The 19,212-nt window shown below is 48.6% G+C and overlaps 1 protein-coding gene across 4 annotated transcripts in view; it reads left to right on the top strand.

The window, feature by feature from the left end:
• EEFSEC (eukaryotic elongation factor, selenocysteine-tRNA specific) overlaps positions 1-19,212 on the top strand; it is a 246,705-nt gene that overhangs the window by 107,246 nt on the left and 120,247 nt on the right. For 3 of the 4 annotated variants that reach the window (XM_004738634.3, XM_004738635.3, XM_013055151.2), the window contains exons 3-4: positions 4,553-4,649; positions 6,599-6,763. In XM_004738634.3, coding sequence (XP_004738691.2) covers positions 4,553-4,649; positions 6,599-6,763 — 262 coding nt within the window. The remainder of the gene's footprint in view (positions 1-4,552; positions 4,650-6,598; positions 6,764-19,212) is intronic. The other variant, XM_013055144.2, reaches the window with a different exon arrangement.

The raw sequence follows: 19,212 nt of genomic DNA, 5'->3' as shown, positions 1-19,212 counted from the left end.
TAAAAGACAAGGATACTGTTTATAGGACTGTTTATAGGACTTAAATATGCTATGTTGCCTGATCTTTGAAGATCAGCCACTTTCCAAATTCTCATGGATTCAAGAAGAGGCATACGGCCCTGACTCTAACTCTCTTGATAGTCTCAGGTAGGTGGTAAACCCAGAGTTGGTTTTAATCACAGCCCCACCACTTATTAGCTATATGACCTGGAGCAAATGACAGACTCTAGCCAACTTAGGACTCCCTTCTGTAAACCCAGAGGAGCAGTAATAACAGCCACCTTGAAGGGTTGTGGAAATGAGGAGTGCAAGGCCCCGCAGCACAGGTGCTGGTACCATTGGCCCTTGACGTCGCCCCTTTCCCTCGCTCCCACTCTGTTGAGACAGTGGACTGCAGAGCAATTTTTAGAGTCTGGGGAATGTAAGGGTGCACCTACTGGAGAAAGCAAAGACCAGAACGGAAAGTGGTGTGGAAACATTCACTAAAAGCACTCTTAGTAAATAAACAGATGGAAGATGTTCAACATTGTATGGCTTATTAAGGAAATACAAATTCAAATGAGGTATGTATAAAAAATAAGGAGCTTTTGGTGTATGTTTAGTGAAATAGACATTGCAATAATCACTGTGGTAGTAAAAAATGTTAACTAAACCTTTCAATGTATGTTCTTTTCTTTTTTAATGGAGATATAATTCACATACCGTAAAATCCACCCTTTTAATGTGTACAGAATTATGCCAGCATCACCACTATCTGATTTCAAAAACCCTGTACCCATTTAGCAGCTGTTTCCTGTTCTCTCAGCCCTGGGAACCGCCAGTCTGTTTTCTGTCTCTATGGATTTGCCTATTCTGGATATTTCATATAAATCACACAATAGGTGATCTCTTATGTCTGGCTTTTTCACTTAAGGCGTTGATGGACATTTGGGCTGTTTCCAGCTTTTGGCTTCTGTGGATAGTGCTGTTGTAAACATACATGTACATGTATTTGTTTGAGTACTTATTTTCCATTCTTTTGGATTTAGACGCAGGAAAAATTTCTGGACCATATGGTAATTCTACATTCCTCTTCATTTTTGAAGCTTTTGGCGGGGGGAGGGGGCAGAAACAGAAGTCTTGGTTGATGACGACGACGATGACTACTACTACTCTTCTTTTTTTAAATTCTCAGAACTTTGAATATGTCATCCCATTACCTTCTAGCTGTCATGGTTTCTTTTTTTCTTTTCTTTTTTTAACTTGTTCATTTATTCGATAATTTAATAAATACCTATCAAGTGTCTGCTATACGATAGGGTTTTTTTTGCTTTTGTTTTTATTTTGTTTTGTTTTATTTTTAGGTATTTGGTATTGGCTCCATGGTTTCTGAAGAGATCAGCTGTTACTCTACTTGAGGATGCCTTGTGCTAAACGAGCCACTTCTCTCTTGTTGCTTTCTCCTTGTCTTTGGCCACTGACAATTTGATTATGATGTGCCTGGGTCATATCTCTGAGTTTTTCTTACTTGGAATTTGCTAAGCTTTTTAGATGTCCTTCAGATACTTTGAAAGTTTTTGAAGCTTATTCGGGTCTTGCTGCCCCATCTAGCCTTTGTTTCTGGACATCTCAGTATGTACTTGTTGATGTACTTGATGTCTCACATATCTTTGAGGTTCTGTTCATTTCTCTTCTCTCATTTTTCTTGAATTTCCTTAGGTTGCATAAACAAAATTGTTATATTTTTTAAGTTTGTTGATTCTTCTGCCTGCTCAAATCTGCTATTAAGCTCCTCTAGCAGATTTTTCATTTCAGTTATTGTATTTTTCAAATCCAAAATTTCTATTTTTTTAATAATTTCTAACTTTTTTATTATTTCCTCTTTGGTGACACATTATATTGATTCTTTCCTTTAGCTCTTTAGATATGGTTTATTTCTTGAACAAATTTAAAGTAGCTGATTTTAGACTTTTGTCTAGTAGGGATTTCTCAGGAACAATTTTTATTACACTCCATTTTTTTCTTGTGTATGGGCCATACTTGTGTATGGACCATACAACTTTTTGTTGTATTGTTATTCTTTGTTGAAAATTGTACTTACACAAGAATATAATGTGGCCATTCTGGCCATCGGATTCTCTTCTTTACCCATACTTTCATAGTTTGTTGTTAATCACGCAAATTACTTTTGTGAGGTAATTTTGAAAGTTATGTGTGACCGTTGAAGTCTCTGCTCAGTTTAGTGGTCAACTAATGATTAGAGCTTTTCTTAAATGCCTAGAATCAGTAAGTCTCCCAATCTTTGACAAGGATCTCTTTGTGCATATTGGGGCATGCTTTCAGTGCTCAGGCAGGCAGTTGGCAACTCTGCCTTGGCCTTCACTTCCTGTTTGCTTTGAATCTCAATGTCAGCCAGAGGTAAGAACTTAGGGCCTTCTTATGTCTTTCCTAACCATGTACCATGCTTTTGCCCATAAATAGCTTTCTAGTTCCCCAGGAAACCTCCAGACCTCTCATGGAAGGTTTCCCAAAGCTTCCATGGAAGCTCCTAGCTTTTCCTTCTAAGCTGTTTGGTCCACCGATTTACCCAAACCGTTATCCTCCCTCAGGCAGCTGTGGTATTAAACAATTGCCTCTGATTGTTTTCAGCAAATGCCCTTAAGGAAAAATAAAGATAACTTTGCAAGTAGAGTCTTCCAAGAAGGAAGGAAAGGAAAAATAATGGCAATTCTCTATGAAAAGGGCTTTGATGGGCAGACCCATTCTGCCCCTTCAGTGGCTGTCAAGCTGCTGGCTTCCATTCTGATTGCAGATGCTGGTTATTAGGGCTGCTGCAGAGTTGGGGAAGAATGGATAGGATTAAGGCAAGTTAAAATGCCACAAAGCTCCTTTATTCTTACCAAGATTCAGCCATTTTTCTTGAATAAACATACCACAGATTGCTGCATACCTTTGGTTAATTTCTAGAGTTCTGAAAAAGTTGCTTCTGATGATTTTTTGCCTATGTTCTTTATTTTACAGAGGAAAGTCTTTCTGATTGTCCTTATTCCACCATTTTGCTGATTTTTCAATGTATGTTGAGTCTTAGGTTTATACCTCATGAATTAATCCCAAAACAAGGGAAGAAAAAGCCAGTCATGTCCACCATCATGTTTACCAGTGTTATTTATGATAGTGAAAAATTCAAAATGTTCTAAATGAGTAACATTAGTGAGGAAAAGCATATAAATTCTGGGTCACGCTGAAATGCAGCTGTATAAATGAAAGAGGAGGCCTGGGCAGTAGGATAATAACATGGAAGCTGTGACCCTTGGTTCTAGAGTCAGATAGGCTGGGTTAGAGTTTGGCTCTGAGATTATAATAAATGACTTGTAGCAAATTAATTCATCTCTCTAAGCTTCCATTTCTCATCTGTTAAATGGTGGCAGTTCTTTAGCAGTGCTGAGAGCTTTCACAGAAGGTGTCCAGGTGATATGCTTGGCTCAGCCTTTGCTAGCACCTAGAGGATGAATATACAACCCATATTCCTGCCATTTTAGTGCCCTTATTTCTAACCTTGGTTTTTCCATGCATTGCCAAGGGATCTTTTTTTTATTTTGGTTATCGCATACATGAAATTTCACATCCTTATAGTTTATTTGCCATTATATCACTGTTGTTGCTATCATTCAATAGAAAATTCTTTATAATGCACGATAGAATTATGGGTCATATATTTTCTCTTTTCCATTTTATATATTTTTTTAATCAATGGAAAAGATAAAAGTATACTTATAGTAAGAATCTCTTCTTAGGGCACTTGGGTGGCTCAGTTGGCTAAGTGACTGACTCGGTTTCAGCTCAGGTCATGATCTCAGGGTCCTGGGACCCCGGGATCCTGCATCTGGCTCCATGATCAGTGGGGAGTCTGCTTGAGGTTTCTTTCTTCTTCTGCCCCTCCTCCTGCTTGTGCTCTCTCAAAAAAATAAGTAAATCTCAAATAAATAAATAAAAGAAGGAGGAGCTCTTCAGGAGGGTCGGGTCAGGACTACCTGCCATTAGACACTGGTATGATAGAAGTATGTTTTCCAGGTGCGTCTTCAGGGACATGACTTTTTTTTTCCCCCCAAGATTTATTTATTTGACAGTGAGAGAGGGAGCACAAGCAGGGGAAGCAGCAGGCAGAGGGAGAGAGAGAAGTGGACTTCCCTCTGAGCAGAGAGCCCAATGTGGGGCTCGATCCCAGGACCTTGGGATCATGACCTGAGCCGAAGGCAGACGCTTAAAAACTGAGCCACCCAAGTGCCCTTTCAGAGATTTTTTGATAAACCAGTATTTCATGAGTCTCTGCAGGAGGCTGGGATATACTTACTGGTCTTCTTCAAGAGGGTCTTTTATTCAGAGTCCTGGGGGCTAGGGTTCACTGCTGCCTCCTCAGAGTGGGTTGTGAAAGTGTAGGTTAAAACCTAGGAGCACCCTCTTAAATTTTATCATTCATCCTTAGGATTTCCCTGTGGGGCCTCTGTTTCCTCATCTGCTGCTCATCCGTGCTGATGATCTCTGTAACTTGGCAGGGCTTGTTTTTCCATTTCAGGTTCCGAGGTGCACCGATTATACCCGTGGCGGCCAAGCCTGGGGGGCCAGAAGCCCCTGAAACAGAAGCTCCACAGGGCATCTCAGAGCTCATTGAGGTACTGTCAGCTTGAATCCAGGCTGGCCTGTGGCCCCAGCCCCACTCAGACCCTTTGTATCCTGCTAAGTATATAATGGAGAGAAATGGGAGGCACCCCAGCAAGAAGACTCTGAGCTGTTCCTTTAAGTCCCACCACGCCTCCCCCAGGCACCTACCTTAGCAGACCCTCCCTCACCCCCCTCCTAGAGTGAAACCAGAATAGAAGCAGAGGCCTCACTCTCTAGCTCAAGGTCCTGCTGAGCTATCCACACCCTTTTAAATCATTCAAAAGAACATGTCAAACACCCCCACTCAGACAGAGCAGCTCCTGCCTCCTGGGGCTCTGGGCCCTGTCTTCCATTCCAGGGGCTTCCTCCAGGCTCAGTGGTGATAGGTACGGCCGGGTGGGAGCCCAGCCAGCACAGGGTGCCCAGGGCAGCCAGAAGACAGGGCAGGGGTGGGGGGTGGGTGGGTGTTGCTGCTGTGAGGCCGTGACAATGGAAACCAGTGTCCCTCGCTCAGAAGGGTGGCGTGGCAACTGTGGGCTGGATCATCGGCCCACCACCTGCTCTTTGTGTGGCCCTGAGCACATGACCTGTTTTCTCTCATCTCTGTCCCCTCAATAGTAAAGTCAGGAAAAGAACACTAGCTGTGGAGTTGGCATGCAGGTTAGATGAGGTTAGTAGGTGTCCTGTGCTCAGAACAGTGCCGTATCAGAGTTTGCTGTGATAGTGATGGTGTTCTTGACATGCCTTTCACAAGGACCATGAACTTTCACAGTGGTGCTGGGAAGCTAACGTTGTTTATCCCTGTTTTACCAAGGAGGTGTCTGAGGTCCAGAGAAGTTAAGTAACTTGCCCAAGGTCTCATAGCAAGTATGTGGTAGAACTGGCATTCAGCCCCAGATCAGTTGCTGGGGTCTCTTTAGGGTCCCCTGACACCTGGACCCGCAGAGCTGAGAACAGATGTGATCGTGTGCACTGCGACCGATTCTGTGATTACACGGTGCCACTCTGACTGACTTAGCAGAGCAGACCTTTCCTGGCTGAGGCTTTTGCTACTTTTTCCTCTCCTTCTGAGAGCTCTTGGTCTAGGAGCCTTGGACAGTTGTTTTTACTAAAGCAAAATTCACAAACACTGCTATGAAAGATGTTTATGTATTCCTTTAAGAAGCCTCTGCATAAATCCCAGGCCAAGCCTGTTTTGAATCTTTAGTTTTTTCCCAGAAGAATTGTTATCACAAGGCTGAGAGTTTGGAACATTCCCTGCCAAATACTTTTTGACAGCTTCTTTCCTAATGAAATCCGAAAGCCTCAAAATAAAAGGAATAATGTGGTCTTTATTTTCATTTATTTATTGGGAATTAGCTCTGACATCTAAGAGCACATAGTCAGCATGAGGAAAATGGGCTGGCTGTGGTGGAAACATGTGGAAGGAGAAGGAGCAGCAGCCCCACAGACTGAGAGGGCAACGCTGGCCCTTGGCAAACATCAGGTGGTCCCCCATCTCTGCCTCGGCCTGGAGCTGTGGCCTCAGCCCCTCTTGCCCTGCCATACATGGCAGCAGCCCTGATCACCCGGGTCGTTTGGTCTCTTGTCCTTCTCTCAGGCACCATGCCAGCTGCTGGAGATCCTTGGAAGGACTCATGGCCCTGGGAGAGAGACAAATAAACAAAAGCTCACAACAGTGTGTTAACGGGTGATGGGGGTGGGGAGCACAGCCGTACAGAAGGGGCAGAAAAGCCTTCCCAGAGGCGGTGTCTTTCCAGAGAAAGGGAGGCAAAGCTGACTGGGGAGCTTCCAGGGTCTGCCAGTGGCTGGTTCCTGCTGTGAGAGGCCACGTGGTGGGGGATGAGGCCTCCACGGTACCTAGGGGCTAGCTGATGACACATCTTAAATCCTGCAGGCTCAGAAGGCTGGGAAGGCATGTGAGGTCAGATGGATGTGCCTCAGGCTGTCTCTTTTCTAGCTCCTGACATCGCAGATTTCCATCCCAAGAAGAGACCCCTCAGGGCCGCTGCTCATGTCTGTGGACCACTGTTTCTCCATCAAAGGTCAAGGCACTGTGATGACAGGGACCATCCTCTCAGGCTCCATCAGCCTCGGTGACAGTGTGGAGATTCCTGCCCTCAAGGTCAGTCTTACCTTGTCCTTCCTTTTTGTTTGTTTCTCTAGTGGCGAGCAAGAGGGTCGGCCCTTTTGCCTCTCCAGTGGCTGAGCTACTGTGCCAGGTCCCCAGGGCTGGCCCTCTGGCTCTGCTCCACTCCATCTTCTCTCCTACCTTTCCTGGATTCTAGAACCACCACTCTCCCTAGTTCTCATAATAATACCCACATGGGGAGGCCTGTGACGTGTCATGGTGAGCCTGCCAAGTAGGTGTTCTTTGTAGATGAAGAAATGGAAGCTCTAGAAGGTGTAGTGGGCTCAGGATCACATGATCAACAAGTGAGGGTGCAGGGTGCATGCCTGCCCTTTCTATACGCTCTGTATGTCAGGCTGGCAAGTACGCGCGGACTTCTCTCTAGGTTCTTTTTGCCTTGCCACAGCAGTTTCAAATTAAACACAGTTACAGTCTTGTGTCGCTCAGACTCCTAAATTCTGGAGTCTATCCAGAAGAGTTTTATATTCGTAGTGACCACTGGTAGATACCATGTTATCCTGTGGAAGACCTGTGGGCAGCTGTGTGTCTCCCTGTTGCCTCCGCCTCTGGCAACTACCAGCCTGGCTCTGATCTCAGTGCTGTTCAATGGCCTGGATGGTTCCCATCTGCAGTGGGCTTTTCTTGTGGTTTCAGTTTACTGGAGAAGAAGCACTTAGAGCCTCCTTGACCACCCTGTTCTTCAGGGGGATTAAAGGGTGGGGAACAAGGGTTAGTTAGAGCCAGGCAGATCCTATGAAGACATCTGGGGTCCAGGGTGGTTGTCTACTTCTCAAAGGAACCTGGAGTGCAGGGACATGGAGGCGTGAACTTGGCCCTGTATACTGCGCCAGGGACAGCACCAACTGCTGGATGCACTCACAGCCCTGGGTCAGTGGATTCGGTTTGGGAACTGGGAGTTCTCCCTGGAGGGCTGTCTTGAGACAGATTCTAAGGTTGTCTGGCTTACTAGATGTTTAGAGTCCTCCTTAAAAACAGAGTGTGTGTGTATGCGTATGTGTGTGTGAATATATATGTGGGTATATTTTAAGGAATTGGCTCACATGATTATGAGGCCCAGCAGGTCTGAAATCCACTGGATAGGCCAACAAGATAGAGACCCAGGGAAGTAGTTCAAATCTGAAGGCTATTGGCTGGCAGAATTTCTTCTTCTTCCAAGGAGGTCAGTCTTCCTCTTCAGGCCTTTAACTGATTGGATGGAGTCCACCGACATTATGGAGAGTTAATCTGCTTTACTCAGAGTTTATTCCTCTTAATGTTAATTTCATCCAAAAAATACCCTCACAGAAATATCCAGAATAATGCTCGACCAAACATGTACATACAGTGGCTTAGCCTAGTTGACACATAAAATACCCCATCACCCTGTGGGGGAGAACCACGATGACAGTGGCTGCCCTGAAGAAGGGGAGGCCAAGGGGCACCTTTACCTTGTGTTGGCCATTCCTGGTCTAGGATAGCCTGGGTGGATGTAGGAAAGGGGTATTTCATGACTGAGAGGAATGACCAGGGCTTCCCCAGGTAAAGGAGACCTCAGGTTTAAATCACCCCACTCTACTCATTTTATGGTGGTGTGGCTGTTGCTTCCTTCTGCAGGGCTGGAGTTATTCGGGAAGAGTCTCCTGACCAGGGAGGACCAACCTCAAGAAAAGCTTCCCTGATAGGCCTGAGACTGGTCAGGTTCCAGGGCTCCCTGGGGTGGCAGCAGGAGCTGAGGGACAATGACCCTGCCCTTCCGAGTCCCAGGGCTTCCCCTGACATAGGCCCGGAGTTCTAGGGTCATAGTCCCCTCCTCTGCTGGCTCTCATTGATCCTCCTCTGAAGACCGTTAGTCCTGGATAAACACACCACTTAAATCAAATCCATGTTGTGCCAGGGACTAAAAGTATAAATCTTAAAAAAATAAAGCACAAAATTATGAAAATAAACCAAACTTATATTTAACAAAGTTAAGATTACTATAGTGTTGTGTGTTAATTCTTAACTGGAACAGAGAATGAATCAAATGTAAATTTCTTTGCCTTCTGGGTGTTCCCTGAGGCAGACGCTGAGGAGCCACCCTTGTCCAGTATCCCTTCTGCGCTGGGAGGATACATGTTTGCAGCCTGGGAGAGCAGCCAGGAACAGGAAGGTGGTGTCAGGAGAGGTTGCCGTGGGACATAGACTTGGAAGTGCAGTACCTGAGGGACTGGTGTTGGATGATAAGATCAGTGGCCACTATGCTGGACCAAAGCATGGGATGAGGGAGGGCTGAGGTGGAAAGAAGCAGCCACATTAACCTGACAGGAATGTTTGAGTGCCAACATGTTCTGAGGTCTTTGGCCACTCTTTTCATCCTTATGAAGATGGAACTTGTCTATCAGGGTCCCATTACTGATTTGTAGTCCTTGGGCACATGGAAGGTGCTTGGCAAGTATGAATTTAATTCTCCTCTTTCTTCTGTTCACCCATTTCTCCCAGCCTACCTTTTAACTCTCTAGTGCTGTGCTATTTTCTGATTTACTGGTCAGGGAAAGCATGACTTGTAAGTAGCAAACTTGATTATGTAAATATTTCCAATCAAAGTGAAAAAAGTGTAGCCTGGTTTCTCCTTTGCAGCTCCAAGTAAAATGTGAGAGGAAAGGAGGGAACTGACGGTGGAACTGTTAGCAGAAAGATACCTGCACTTGACAATTTGGGAGATTCTCGGCCTTTCCAGATTCCAAACGGTGCTAAAAGTAGGGAGTGCACTTTGAAAAAGCATGCTCTGGAGAAGGGCCTTCAGGGAGGGTGGACAGCCTCTGCTGTGGAGAATAGGGATCCATTCAAACATCTTAGCAGAAGCCAGGCTGTGAAGAACTCTCTTTTTTATTGGTGGGGATCCCCTTGACATACATGAGAGACCCACGAGGTTTTTGAGAATGTTATATCTGGCAAAAACACTGCCAAAGCAGTCAGACTTCTGGTATTCTAATTGTAGGAAATAGACTGATAGAATTACTCAGCTCTAACTCATGTAACTAATGCTATCTTTCAAGAAAAAGGAAGAATGACTCCAGGGCCAGAGCCATGGACACAAAGGCAGAAGCCAGAGAGGGGAGCCCAAAGGCCAGGGCCGGGGAAGCCTGTGGACCTAGAGCGTGGAGGACCAAGCCACAGAGGGTCATTTTCAGGCCAGGAAAGCTAACAGAAGTTGCTCTGTTGGATTTCAAATTTGCTTGGGTCCAGTGACCTCTGTGTTCCCTTCATTTTCCCCCCTGTACCTATATTCTATTGTATTTTGTTATTTTTTATATTGCTATTTTTTAATTAACATATAATGTATTATTTGCTTCAGGGGTACAGGTCTGTGAATCATCATCTTACACAATTCACAGCACTCACCATAGCCCATACCCTCCCCAATGTCCATCACCCAGCCACCCTATCCCTCCCCCACAACCACCCAGCAACCCTCAGTTTGTTTCCTGAGATTAAGAGTCTCTTATGGTTAGTCTCCCTCTCCCATCCCATCTTGTTTCATTTTTTTCCCTCCCTACCCTCCACGACCTCCCACCCTGTCTCTCAAATTCTTCATATCAGAGAGATCATATGACAATTGCCTTTTTCTGATTGACTTATTTCACTTAGCATAATACCCTCTAGCTCTGCCTATATTTTAAAGCAAAAAGCTTGTCTTTTAGTTTCACACATCCACAGATAGAGAGGCATTTGGCCCCAGGACGGGTCATATCTGTGCTTGATTAGGTGGGTTAGATGATATTTTTGAGCTGATGATATTTAGATGAGATTTTGGACTGAGAGTATGCTATAACAGGGGTGAGAAATTGGCGATGTTGGGGGAAAGTATTTTGCACATGGGATGATGTGAATGAAGGTTTGGGGACTCAAGGATGGACTGTAGTGGGTAGAATTGTGGCCTACAAAAGCTGTGTTCCCCTAGACACTCAGAAATGACCTTCTTTGGAATATGAGTCTTTGTAGATGGAGTTAAAGGTAACAGAGGGGACCAACCCCACTGACACGTGGATTTTGGACTTCTGGCCAGCAGGACTGCGAGAGAACACATTTCTGTTGTTTCACGCTACCAGCTTTGGTCATTGGGTAGGGCAGCCCTAGGAAATGAAGATGGATTTTGGATGGAAAGGACTGAAGTCAGAACATACTTCACGTCCTTTGCAGTTGTGGGCAGGCCTCGTCACTCCTCTGAGCTTTGACTTTGTTGCGAGGGATGACCGGGGTGCTGTGGGGGTGACACAGGCTGTATGCACATGGGTGGTACAGGTTAGAGGTGGAGTCAGGACTGCTGCATACAGATGGCCAGCTCTGTTCCTTCCTTCCTTTCCTGTAACTCCCCCGCAGCAGGCGAGAAAACCTAGGCCCAGGTCTGTTAAGCAACCAGACAGCAGAGCCAGCATCTGGCTCCAAAGACCCAGCTGTATCTACTATATCCACTGCCCCTGGGGCCCCAAAGAGACGCCAGGGCCAGTGTTGTTTCCTCTCTGGGGCCGGACCCTCCTACCTCCAGAGCAGCTTCGTAGGTGAGCCTGGCGCCCTACTGAGGCCTCTCCTGGGCCACAGAGCCTATAAAAACACATTTCAGAAGCTCTTGAGGTCCAGAGCTCCTGACCTTCTCTTGCCCCCACTTTCCAGTAACTATAATTGGTGGCCGGTGCCTATCAGGCACTGGGGACATTGCAGGGTGGGGGGTTTAAACTAGATGGCCCTCCTCCCCAAACCTGGTGACATCCCCATCAGATTTCACTAATCAACTTGGACACATCTGACCGCTTGAACTCCCTCAGAGGCAGGGCACAGCCATTCCAAATAAACAGTCACATTCCCCTCCTGGCCAGGGCTGGCCCGCCGGAGCCGGTCAGACCCTGGCCCCTGTCTCTGCTGCCTGCGTCCATTCCCAGCTGGGGCCCATTAGCCGATAGAGGAAATGTTGGGGGAATGGGAGTGGAGGAGAAAAACCAAATCCCACTTAGATCCCAAAATGGCGTGGACACCAGACATCCCAAAATTCGTCAGCCTCTTTCTCAGCCTTTAGGTTCTCCTGATCCCTCATCCCATGAAATCTGTTTGGTCACATCTGATCTGGGGATTTCAGGCTAGTGATGTTTCCAATAGCAATTGGCTACTGGGGATGTCATGTCAGAAACTCTAAGAGCCACAGACCACAGGGGAAGAGAAAGAGAGATCTGGGAGTTGAGAGGCAAATGCTCGGCTTCTCTGTATCTCACTAATTTATCCCAAACTGAAGTCTCACCTTGGTCCAGGGCCTCTGGAAGAGGGGTGCTGTAGTGTGCTGACAGTAGGGATGGCAGACAGAAGGTGCCTGGTGTCATGGAGGTACACAGGTTTTTAGCTGGTAACTCTTGTCTACTATATCGTTGCCATTCAGGATTCCTTTCCTGTGGAATGTCTCTTGTGGGGTACAGTTGCAGTAAATGGCAGGACACCTCCCAGGTTATAAGGAAACTGTTCTTTTCAGGGCTGCTGAATGCGTTCTTGAAATGGAAATACACTTCACAGCCCACACTGTCCACTGTGAATCCATGTTCGTTTTCTGATGATGGTGACAAACATCTAAATAGATGCCTATTTACTTGGCAGAACTGTTTTTGAGAAAAGTTCAGAATTTGACAGCATATTCCTCCAAATCAGGTCCATATTCAGACTTATTTTTTTCTTTATAAAAACCTCCAGAAAGGGAAAAAAAAATTCTTAAGTACCACTAGGCATCATTACTCTTACCTTTGCCCCCACCCTTGGGCACTGATCACAGGAGAGAGAAAGCTGTGACATCTGAAAAGATGTATTTTCTCACCCCAGAAAGCCCATGGCTATACCTCTGCCTTCCCTGTGCTTCCCCAACTCCTAGCAGCCCTCCTTCCCTTATCCTTGTTTTTCATCTGGAAGCTTTGGTGATGGGCCGTGCCCCTAACCTGGAGCATGTGACCTCTTTCCTCTTGAATCCCTTCTTGCCTTCCTTGGATAGTTAGCTGCTCCCTTGCATGGGTGCTCTGGGTCCACATTTAGGTGCTGCCTGGCACTGTGTCTGTCTCTGTGTCTGTTTCTGCCTGTGTCTCCCACCGTACTCATCTCCTGGAGGGCAGAGGCTGGGTCTTCTCTGTCTCTGTGCCCTTTGCGCCCATCCTAGGGCTAGGCCCAGAGGAGGCCCCAGAAACTGTCTGATGCCCAAAACAGTAAGGAAAGCCCAATAAGGCAAATGAAACTGTTTGTTTTGTAGCAGGATTTTGATTCCAAGTAGATAGTGAACAACCAGAGGACTGGGTTTGGAGCAGCTGCTCCCCCTAACTCATGCGTCTAGATGGAGAAACCCGGAGCTGGGCAGCTGGCAGCTTCCTGCTCTGGCTGTCTTCTCTTCGAGGCTTGCGTCTTGATGCTTCCCCGGTGAGCAGTGCCAGAGATACTCCTGGGTCCCAGCTTCGGCATTTTCTGGGAATATATACCAGGAGCCCAGGGCTACAGACCTGGATTCCTGAGCCACCTCTGCAGATCAGCTGTCAAGACCGAGCTCCCTCTGCTTTTATGTCTTTTATCAAAAATGGAAAGCCTGGTCTTCATCCTTCATCATTTCCTGTTTCAGAAGATCTATAAGGAAGGAAGGCTTTCTCTGAATTCGCTGTTTTCATGGTTGTTGGCTTTGGTTTGGAAACTCCTGGGAGTTCATTCTCTGTACCTGGATGTCACATGTGCCAGGGGTGTGGAGCTGACAAAGCAGGGGGAATAGAGAAGCATAGACGGGAGTGAAGGAAATGAGCGTTTTGGAAAAGCCAGCGCAAGGAGGGCAGAAGCAGGCGCTGATCAGGAGGTACCTATGATCCGATCCCCTTTCACTTGGTGTCCTGCCTCAGGAGGATCTCTGCCCTCCACCCAGTCCCACTGGGATTGTGACCCTCCCTGGCTCGGGCGCCCGCCCCCACCCACTGATGGAAGGACAGACAGCAAGGGCTTTACAGAGCCACGCTGTGTCCTGCTTCTCCGCTGGTGGGGCCCTCATCTCCAGGATGAGATCTGAAGTGCCCTATGTGGCAGAGAGCCAACTGTAGTCACCTCCGGCCTCAGTTGCTTTCTGGTTTTTTCACCACCTCCACCACTACCCAAAGCACCAGTTTGTTCTCAGTATTTATTTATTTTTCTTAAGAATTTCTTAGGAAATTTTTTTTTAATTATTTGAGAGAGAGGGGCAGAGAGAGAAGCAGACTTCCCGCTGAGCAGGGAGCCCGATGCAGGACTCCATCCCAGGACCCTGGGATCACGACCCGAACTGAAGGCAGATGCTTAACCAACTGAGCCACCCTGACAGCCCTTTTATGGGTCTACTTCTTGTTGTGTGTTTGTTTGTTCATTCATTTCTTAGAGTCCACACATGAGTGACATCAGAGTATTTGCCTTTCTGGGTATGACCTCACCCCTCTCACTCACACCTCAGTTTCCCATCCTAGAGACACACAAGATCTCTCATGCTTGTCATGTCTAATGCAGGGCTCTGGTGGCAAGTGATGGACATATACAACCCAGACACTCCTGGTGGGACAGGAAGGGGGTAGGCTGGCTTCCTTACTGAGAAGCTGGGTGGGGCTGATGCCTCCCTCCAGACCTGTTCTATGTGGACCAGTCTCCCAGGCCTTGTCCCCAAGTCCATTCTACCCAGGTGCTGCCCCTCCCTTGCCTGTGACGGGTGACTCAGATCTAGACAGTGAGATGTGAAGGGAGATTTCTGGGGGAAGGGGGGTTCTCCTGCAGGGAGGGTTGTAACATTTGAACCTGCCAGGAGGAGTGCCACAATCTGACTGGGAGGGCTGGATTCCACATTCACCCCTGGAGTGGGGGTGGGGGCTCCTGGGAAGAATGGGCCGCCCAAGGAAGTTGGGATAATGATGCTAAGAAGTAAGCATTGAGGAGGCAAAGCTGAAGAACTTGGTGTTCGTTCTTATCTCCTGCTGCCTCAACAGCCTGCTTCTGGTCACAGAGGGGCTGAGCTGGAGTCCCTCCCCCTCACTCACTCCAGGGGCAGTTACATCACCTCCTGGGGCCTGTTTCTTTGTGAGCTACTCATGAAGATTCAAGGACAGTCCCATGCTGTGCTTGTAACAGGGCCTGCATACGGGGATAGATGTCTTTATTACTATCACATGCCACTCTGAATCTTGTCTTTCTCCCATTCACTGTGCCTTTTTACGTGGCCCCCAGAGCTCAGTACTCAGGGGTTGGATGACCTAAGGTCAGCATACCCTGCCTCTGCTCGCCGCCTGCCCCAACCCTGAACACCACAGCTCTGCGAGACCTTTGCCTCTGCCCCATGTTCCTTCTGGCTTAGGGTTTAGAATCACCATCTACAGCCAAGTTGTAATATCCTGTTGTCTCCCTAATGAGGCCCCGAGGAGGAAGGACAGGCGACAGGGGAGGACAGAGATTGATCGCAGAGCAGGCGGGGAGCTCAGGAAGGTTTCTCTGTGTAGGTGCTGTTGTCAGAGACATGTGCCCAGCATCCTAAAGATGAAGCAGGCTGGAGGAGGCTGCCTCATTCTGAGACTCTGTTCAGCTGCTCCTCACCCCTCAGTCACAAGTGACTCATGTGCCATTCTGCATCAGCCCTTGGAGAAGACTGCAGCTTCTACTCCCAGAAGCCCTGTCTCCCTTTTATTCTTGTGTGTGTGTGTGTGTGTGTGTGTGTGTGTGTGTGTGTGTCTTCCTTTATATTCTGAGAGTAGTTTTCGTCATGCCAATGTGTCCCTCTCCAGAGAGGGTGCTGACACTGGCCGCCCTCACTGGGGCCAGATTGCTCGGATGCTGGTGGCTGGATGAGGAAGGCTGGCATGTCCGGCCTCACTGGGGTCCAGCTTCTCTTAGTTTAGCCTCAGATGGCTTCTGGAAGTATGAGTTCTGAAACCCAGCACGCTATTGGGCCAGCATGGGGAAGGAGCACTAGAGCAGGCTGTGGCTGTAGGATTGTTTGTTGGCTATCATAGAGTGGGACTATGTCCCAGGCTCAGATGTAAACCCTTTTTATGTATTCTTCCTGTGCTTCCAGCAGCTCTGTGGGAGGTGCTGTAGTCCTCTGTTTTATAGGGCATGCAACGGAGACACGAAGATGTAAAAATCTTGTATAAGCAGGGGTGCCTGGGTGGCTCTGTTGGGTAAGCGTTTGTCTTCAGCTTGGGTTGTGATCCAAGGGTCCTGGGATTGAACCTCACATCAGGCTCGGAGCCTGCTTCTCCTTCCTTACTCTCTCTCTCTCTCTCAAACAAATAAATAAAATCTTAAAAGTCTTCTATAAGCCAATCAGTGGAAGATTCTGGAGTGAAACTCTGTCAGCCAGCATCTAAGATGTATGCTCACCCCAGCTCTCTGGGCAGGCATGAGGAGGCCACCGAACCCCATAACCCTGTCCCTCTCACATCAAATTAAGTCACTGTGGTGATGAACCAGGGACCCTCGGAGAAGGAGATCCCAGAGCCAGGACCTTGAGATCATGACCCTGAGCTGAGGGCAGATGCTTCACTGACTGAGCCACCCCAGCTTATAGATGTTTACGTCTTTGTGTCTCTAGCCCATGCCCTCTAATATGAAGGCTAGCTTTAGAGGCACTGCTTCATTCTGCCCGACCTTGTTCCTGGCTCCACGGGACCCTCCCTCAGGGAGCTGGAAGTGCTGGGGCCGTCCTGAGGGTGGTTGTGCAGGTGGAGGGCACAGCTAGCTTCCAGGGCCTGGAAGGTCCTAAACCCAAGACAGCGGGCTGTATCTGGTCCCGAGCAGCCTCAGCATTCCCCACAGTCCTCTGCAGAGAGGACGCTGGCGCTCTTAGGCCTCAGTTGGAGCAGAGGAGAAATGGCTGCTACAGCCCCAGTGCTGTCCTCTGCAGAAAGGGTGACAGCCTGTGGCGGCTGTGCAACCCCACCCCGGCTTTGCTCTGCCTCCCTCCAGAGGCAGGTCCCCTTGGTAAAGCTGCCAACTCATCTGGTTATACTTGGTGTATGTTTCAAGTCTTGTGGTCAGGACCTTGAGGGCAGGTAGAGCCCCATTTGGACCTGGGCTGACCTACAGCCCTCCTAGCCCTTCTTGGGGATTCTGGTGCCTGAGGCCACAAAGAAAACCCTGGCCCCATCTGACCAGCTGCTTCCCCTGATGGCAGGACTGAGCACTGGCCCTCTGAGGCTTCCTGATAACTAGCCCTCTTGTTAGGCTAGATGGACATCTTGGGATCCAGCCTTTTCTCTGGCCCACCTAGAAGCCTGAATGTGGGCACCCCCACCACCTGGCTATGCCTTGGCCTTCACAGCTGAGGTGTGGGGAAGTGAAGAGCAGGGTGCAGAGCCACTTTGCCTTGGTTTATGTCCTACACACCAGCTCTATGACCACATGGAAGCTACTTCAGCTCTGTGCTTCAGTTTCCCCCTCTGTAAGGTGTGGGGATAATGTTACCTTTGGCGGGGAGTTAGCTTGAGGATTAAATGGGTTCTAGAGCGTCTTTCCAAGTACCTAGGTTGCAAGGTGTGCTTGGTAATCATCGCCTGTTGTTAGCACTGCAGGAAGCCTCATGGCCCTCGTGCCCTGGCCGTTGCCCTCCAGGTGGAACCTTGGTGATCAGATGGCACCTGCTGGTGGCCAGGTGGGGAGCAGACCCAGAAGGGGCAGCTGTGGGGTAGGAGGGGACTGTGGCCGGCTTCCAGACCTCTCCTGAGGAAAGTGTGGGTCCTAGCCCACAGTGGCCTCACAAGACCCACAGAGCAGCTATGGCACACTGCTGTTTCCTGCAAGTCGTTGTGTGAAAACCCCTCCATTGTATAAAAGCTTCTGAGTAAAATTAAGTCCATTTATTGTTTCAGAGAAGAGACTGTGATTCAATTAGAACACTCACGAGTGCTGTGTTGTGGCTTGGGCACCGTGCCAGGCAGTCCCTGCCCACGCACCAGCCAGGAGACCAGGTCTGGGATCCTGGGTATGAACACTTAGCTCTGTGGCCATGGGCAGGGCATTCCCCCCTCTCCTGCCAGGCCACCTTCATGGAGAAATAAGATTCATCTTCATACAGCCATAATTGCTCCTGAAGGCCTCAGGCAGCGGTTTTCCCAGTGCTGTTGGCTCCACCACAGTCAGGTGAGCACCATGGGGAAGTACTCACTCGGCCAGGGGAGCTGGCATAGGTTCTGGAACAAGGGCATGCAGATGAATGCGGGCTTACCAAGACTTCGGGGGTGCTGTGGTTCCCTCCTTGGCTGAGGGCTATAGCCAGTGTTACGTGCAGGCATGTCCCTGAGGGTGGTGGAAAATGTGAGCTGGCAGCAAGGCTGAGAAGGCAAGACCTAAAACACTGGGGGCCCAAAGGGGCTTCCTCTTTCAGGAAGTGGGCACCCCGCCAGACTTAGAGCACCAGCTGGAAGCGGTCTTGCTGCACAAAATGCTCAGTCAGCAGACAGTTGACTAGTTCTAGGCCATGCCCAGTGCAAACATGGTGCCGCCTGACCCACAGAGGAGTGTTTGATCTTCGGCCTCAGGTCCACTGCCTTCTCTCTGCTAGGAAGCAAGTTCTGGTTCCTGTAGAAAGTATGGCCACGCAGACCCTGTTTGACCATGGAGACTGTGCCCCCATGAAGCTAGCCCTGCCTAAACTGCCTGCCCATAGTGCTGCTGGCTCACCTCTTGTGAAGTCAGGTGCTGAAAGCAAGCAAAGCCTAGGATGACCCTTGGGAAGCCTGCTCAGGGGGTGGGTGGCGTCAGGGTGATGGGTGGGCAGGGCAGGTGGCTGTCCCCTCATGTGAGAAAGGTGCTGAGTGAGAATGGTTTCTAGAACATGGAGCAAACAGTCCAGGAGAGCTTCCAGCCCTGCTTCCCTGATAGGGTGTGTTGAAGCTGAGCCCCAAGGGATGGTGCAGGGCTTTGCCAGGCCATTCCAAGCAAAAGAGTAGCACGTGGTGAGCCCAGAGATGAGAGCATGCCTGGTACATCTGAGGGAGACGTGACATTCATTGTGGCAGAGTCTGGGAAGAGGAATACCCAGCACGTGGTTTTGGTGATCTTCAGATTACCAGAGCTGGGCTTTGAGCCTAGGGAGGGTGTTCCAAAGGCCACATCTCGAAGAGGAGGCTGTGACAGAGTTGTGTCCTGTGGTAATGTCCCATGTGTCTCGAGAGTATGCCTTGTCTTATTGGGGAGGTACTACGACACCTAGAAAGTGAACTTGAGAGAGGTCTTCTGGGTGTTCTGGTGCCCTGCTCCTCTGCTCTGGGATCTGTGCTCTGGCTCGTCTCGGACCCCTTCTTGCCCTCCACATACTCCTGGTTTGGGACCTCAGGCTTGGTCCCAGGTCCTTGCTCAGTAGTTGGAATAAATCCCTCATGTAGCCTCTGCCCCTGGCCTTCCTCCCCTTGATGGGAGTTCAGGGCCTGGCAGGGGTCTAATCCATTATTTCTCAC

This window comes from Mustela putorius, unplaced genomic scaffold, assembly GCF_011764305.1.
Source record: "Mustela putorius furo isolate JIRA1106 unplaced genomic scaffold, ASM1176430v1.1 tig00003850_pilon_pilon_pilon, whole genome shotgun sequence".
Taxonomy (NCBI): domain Eukaryota; kingdom Metazoa; phylum Chordata; class Mammalia; order Carnivora; family Mustelidae; genus Mustela; species Mustela putorius.
This window is presented reverse-complemented; position numbering and strand designations above follow the sequence as displayed.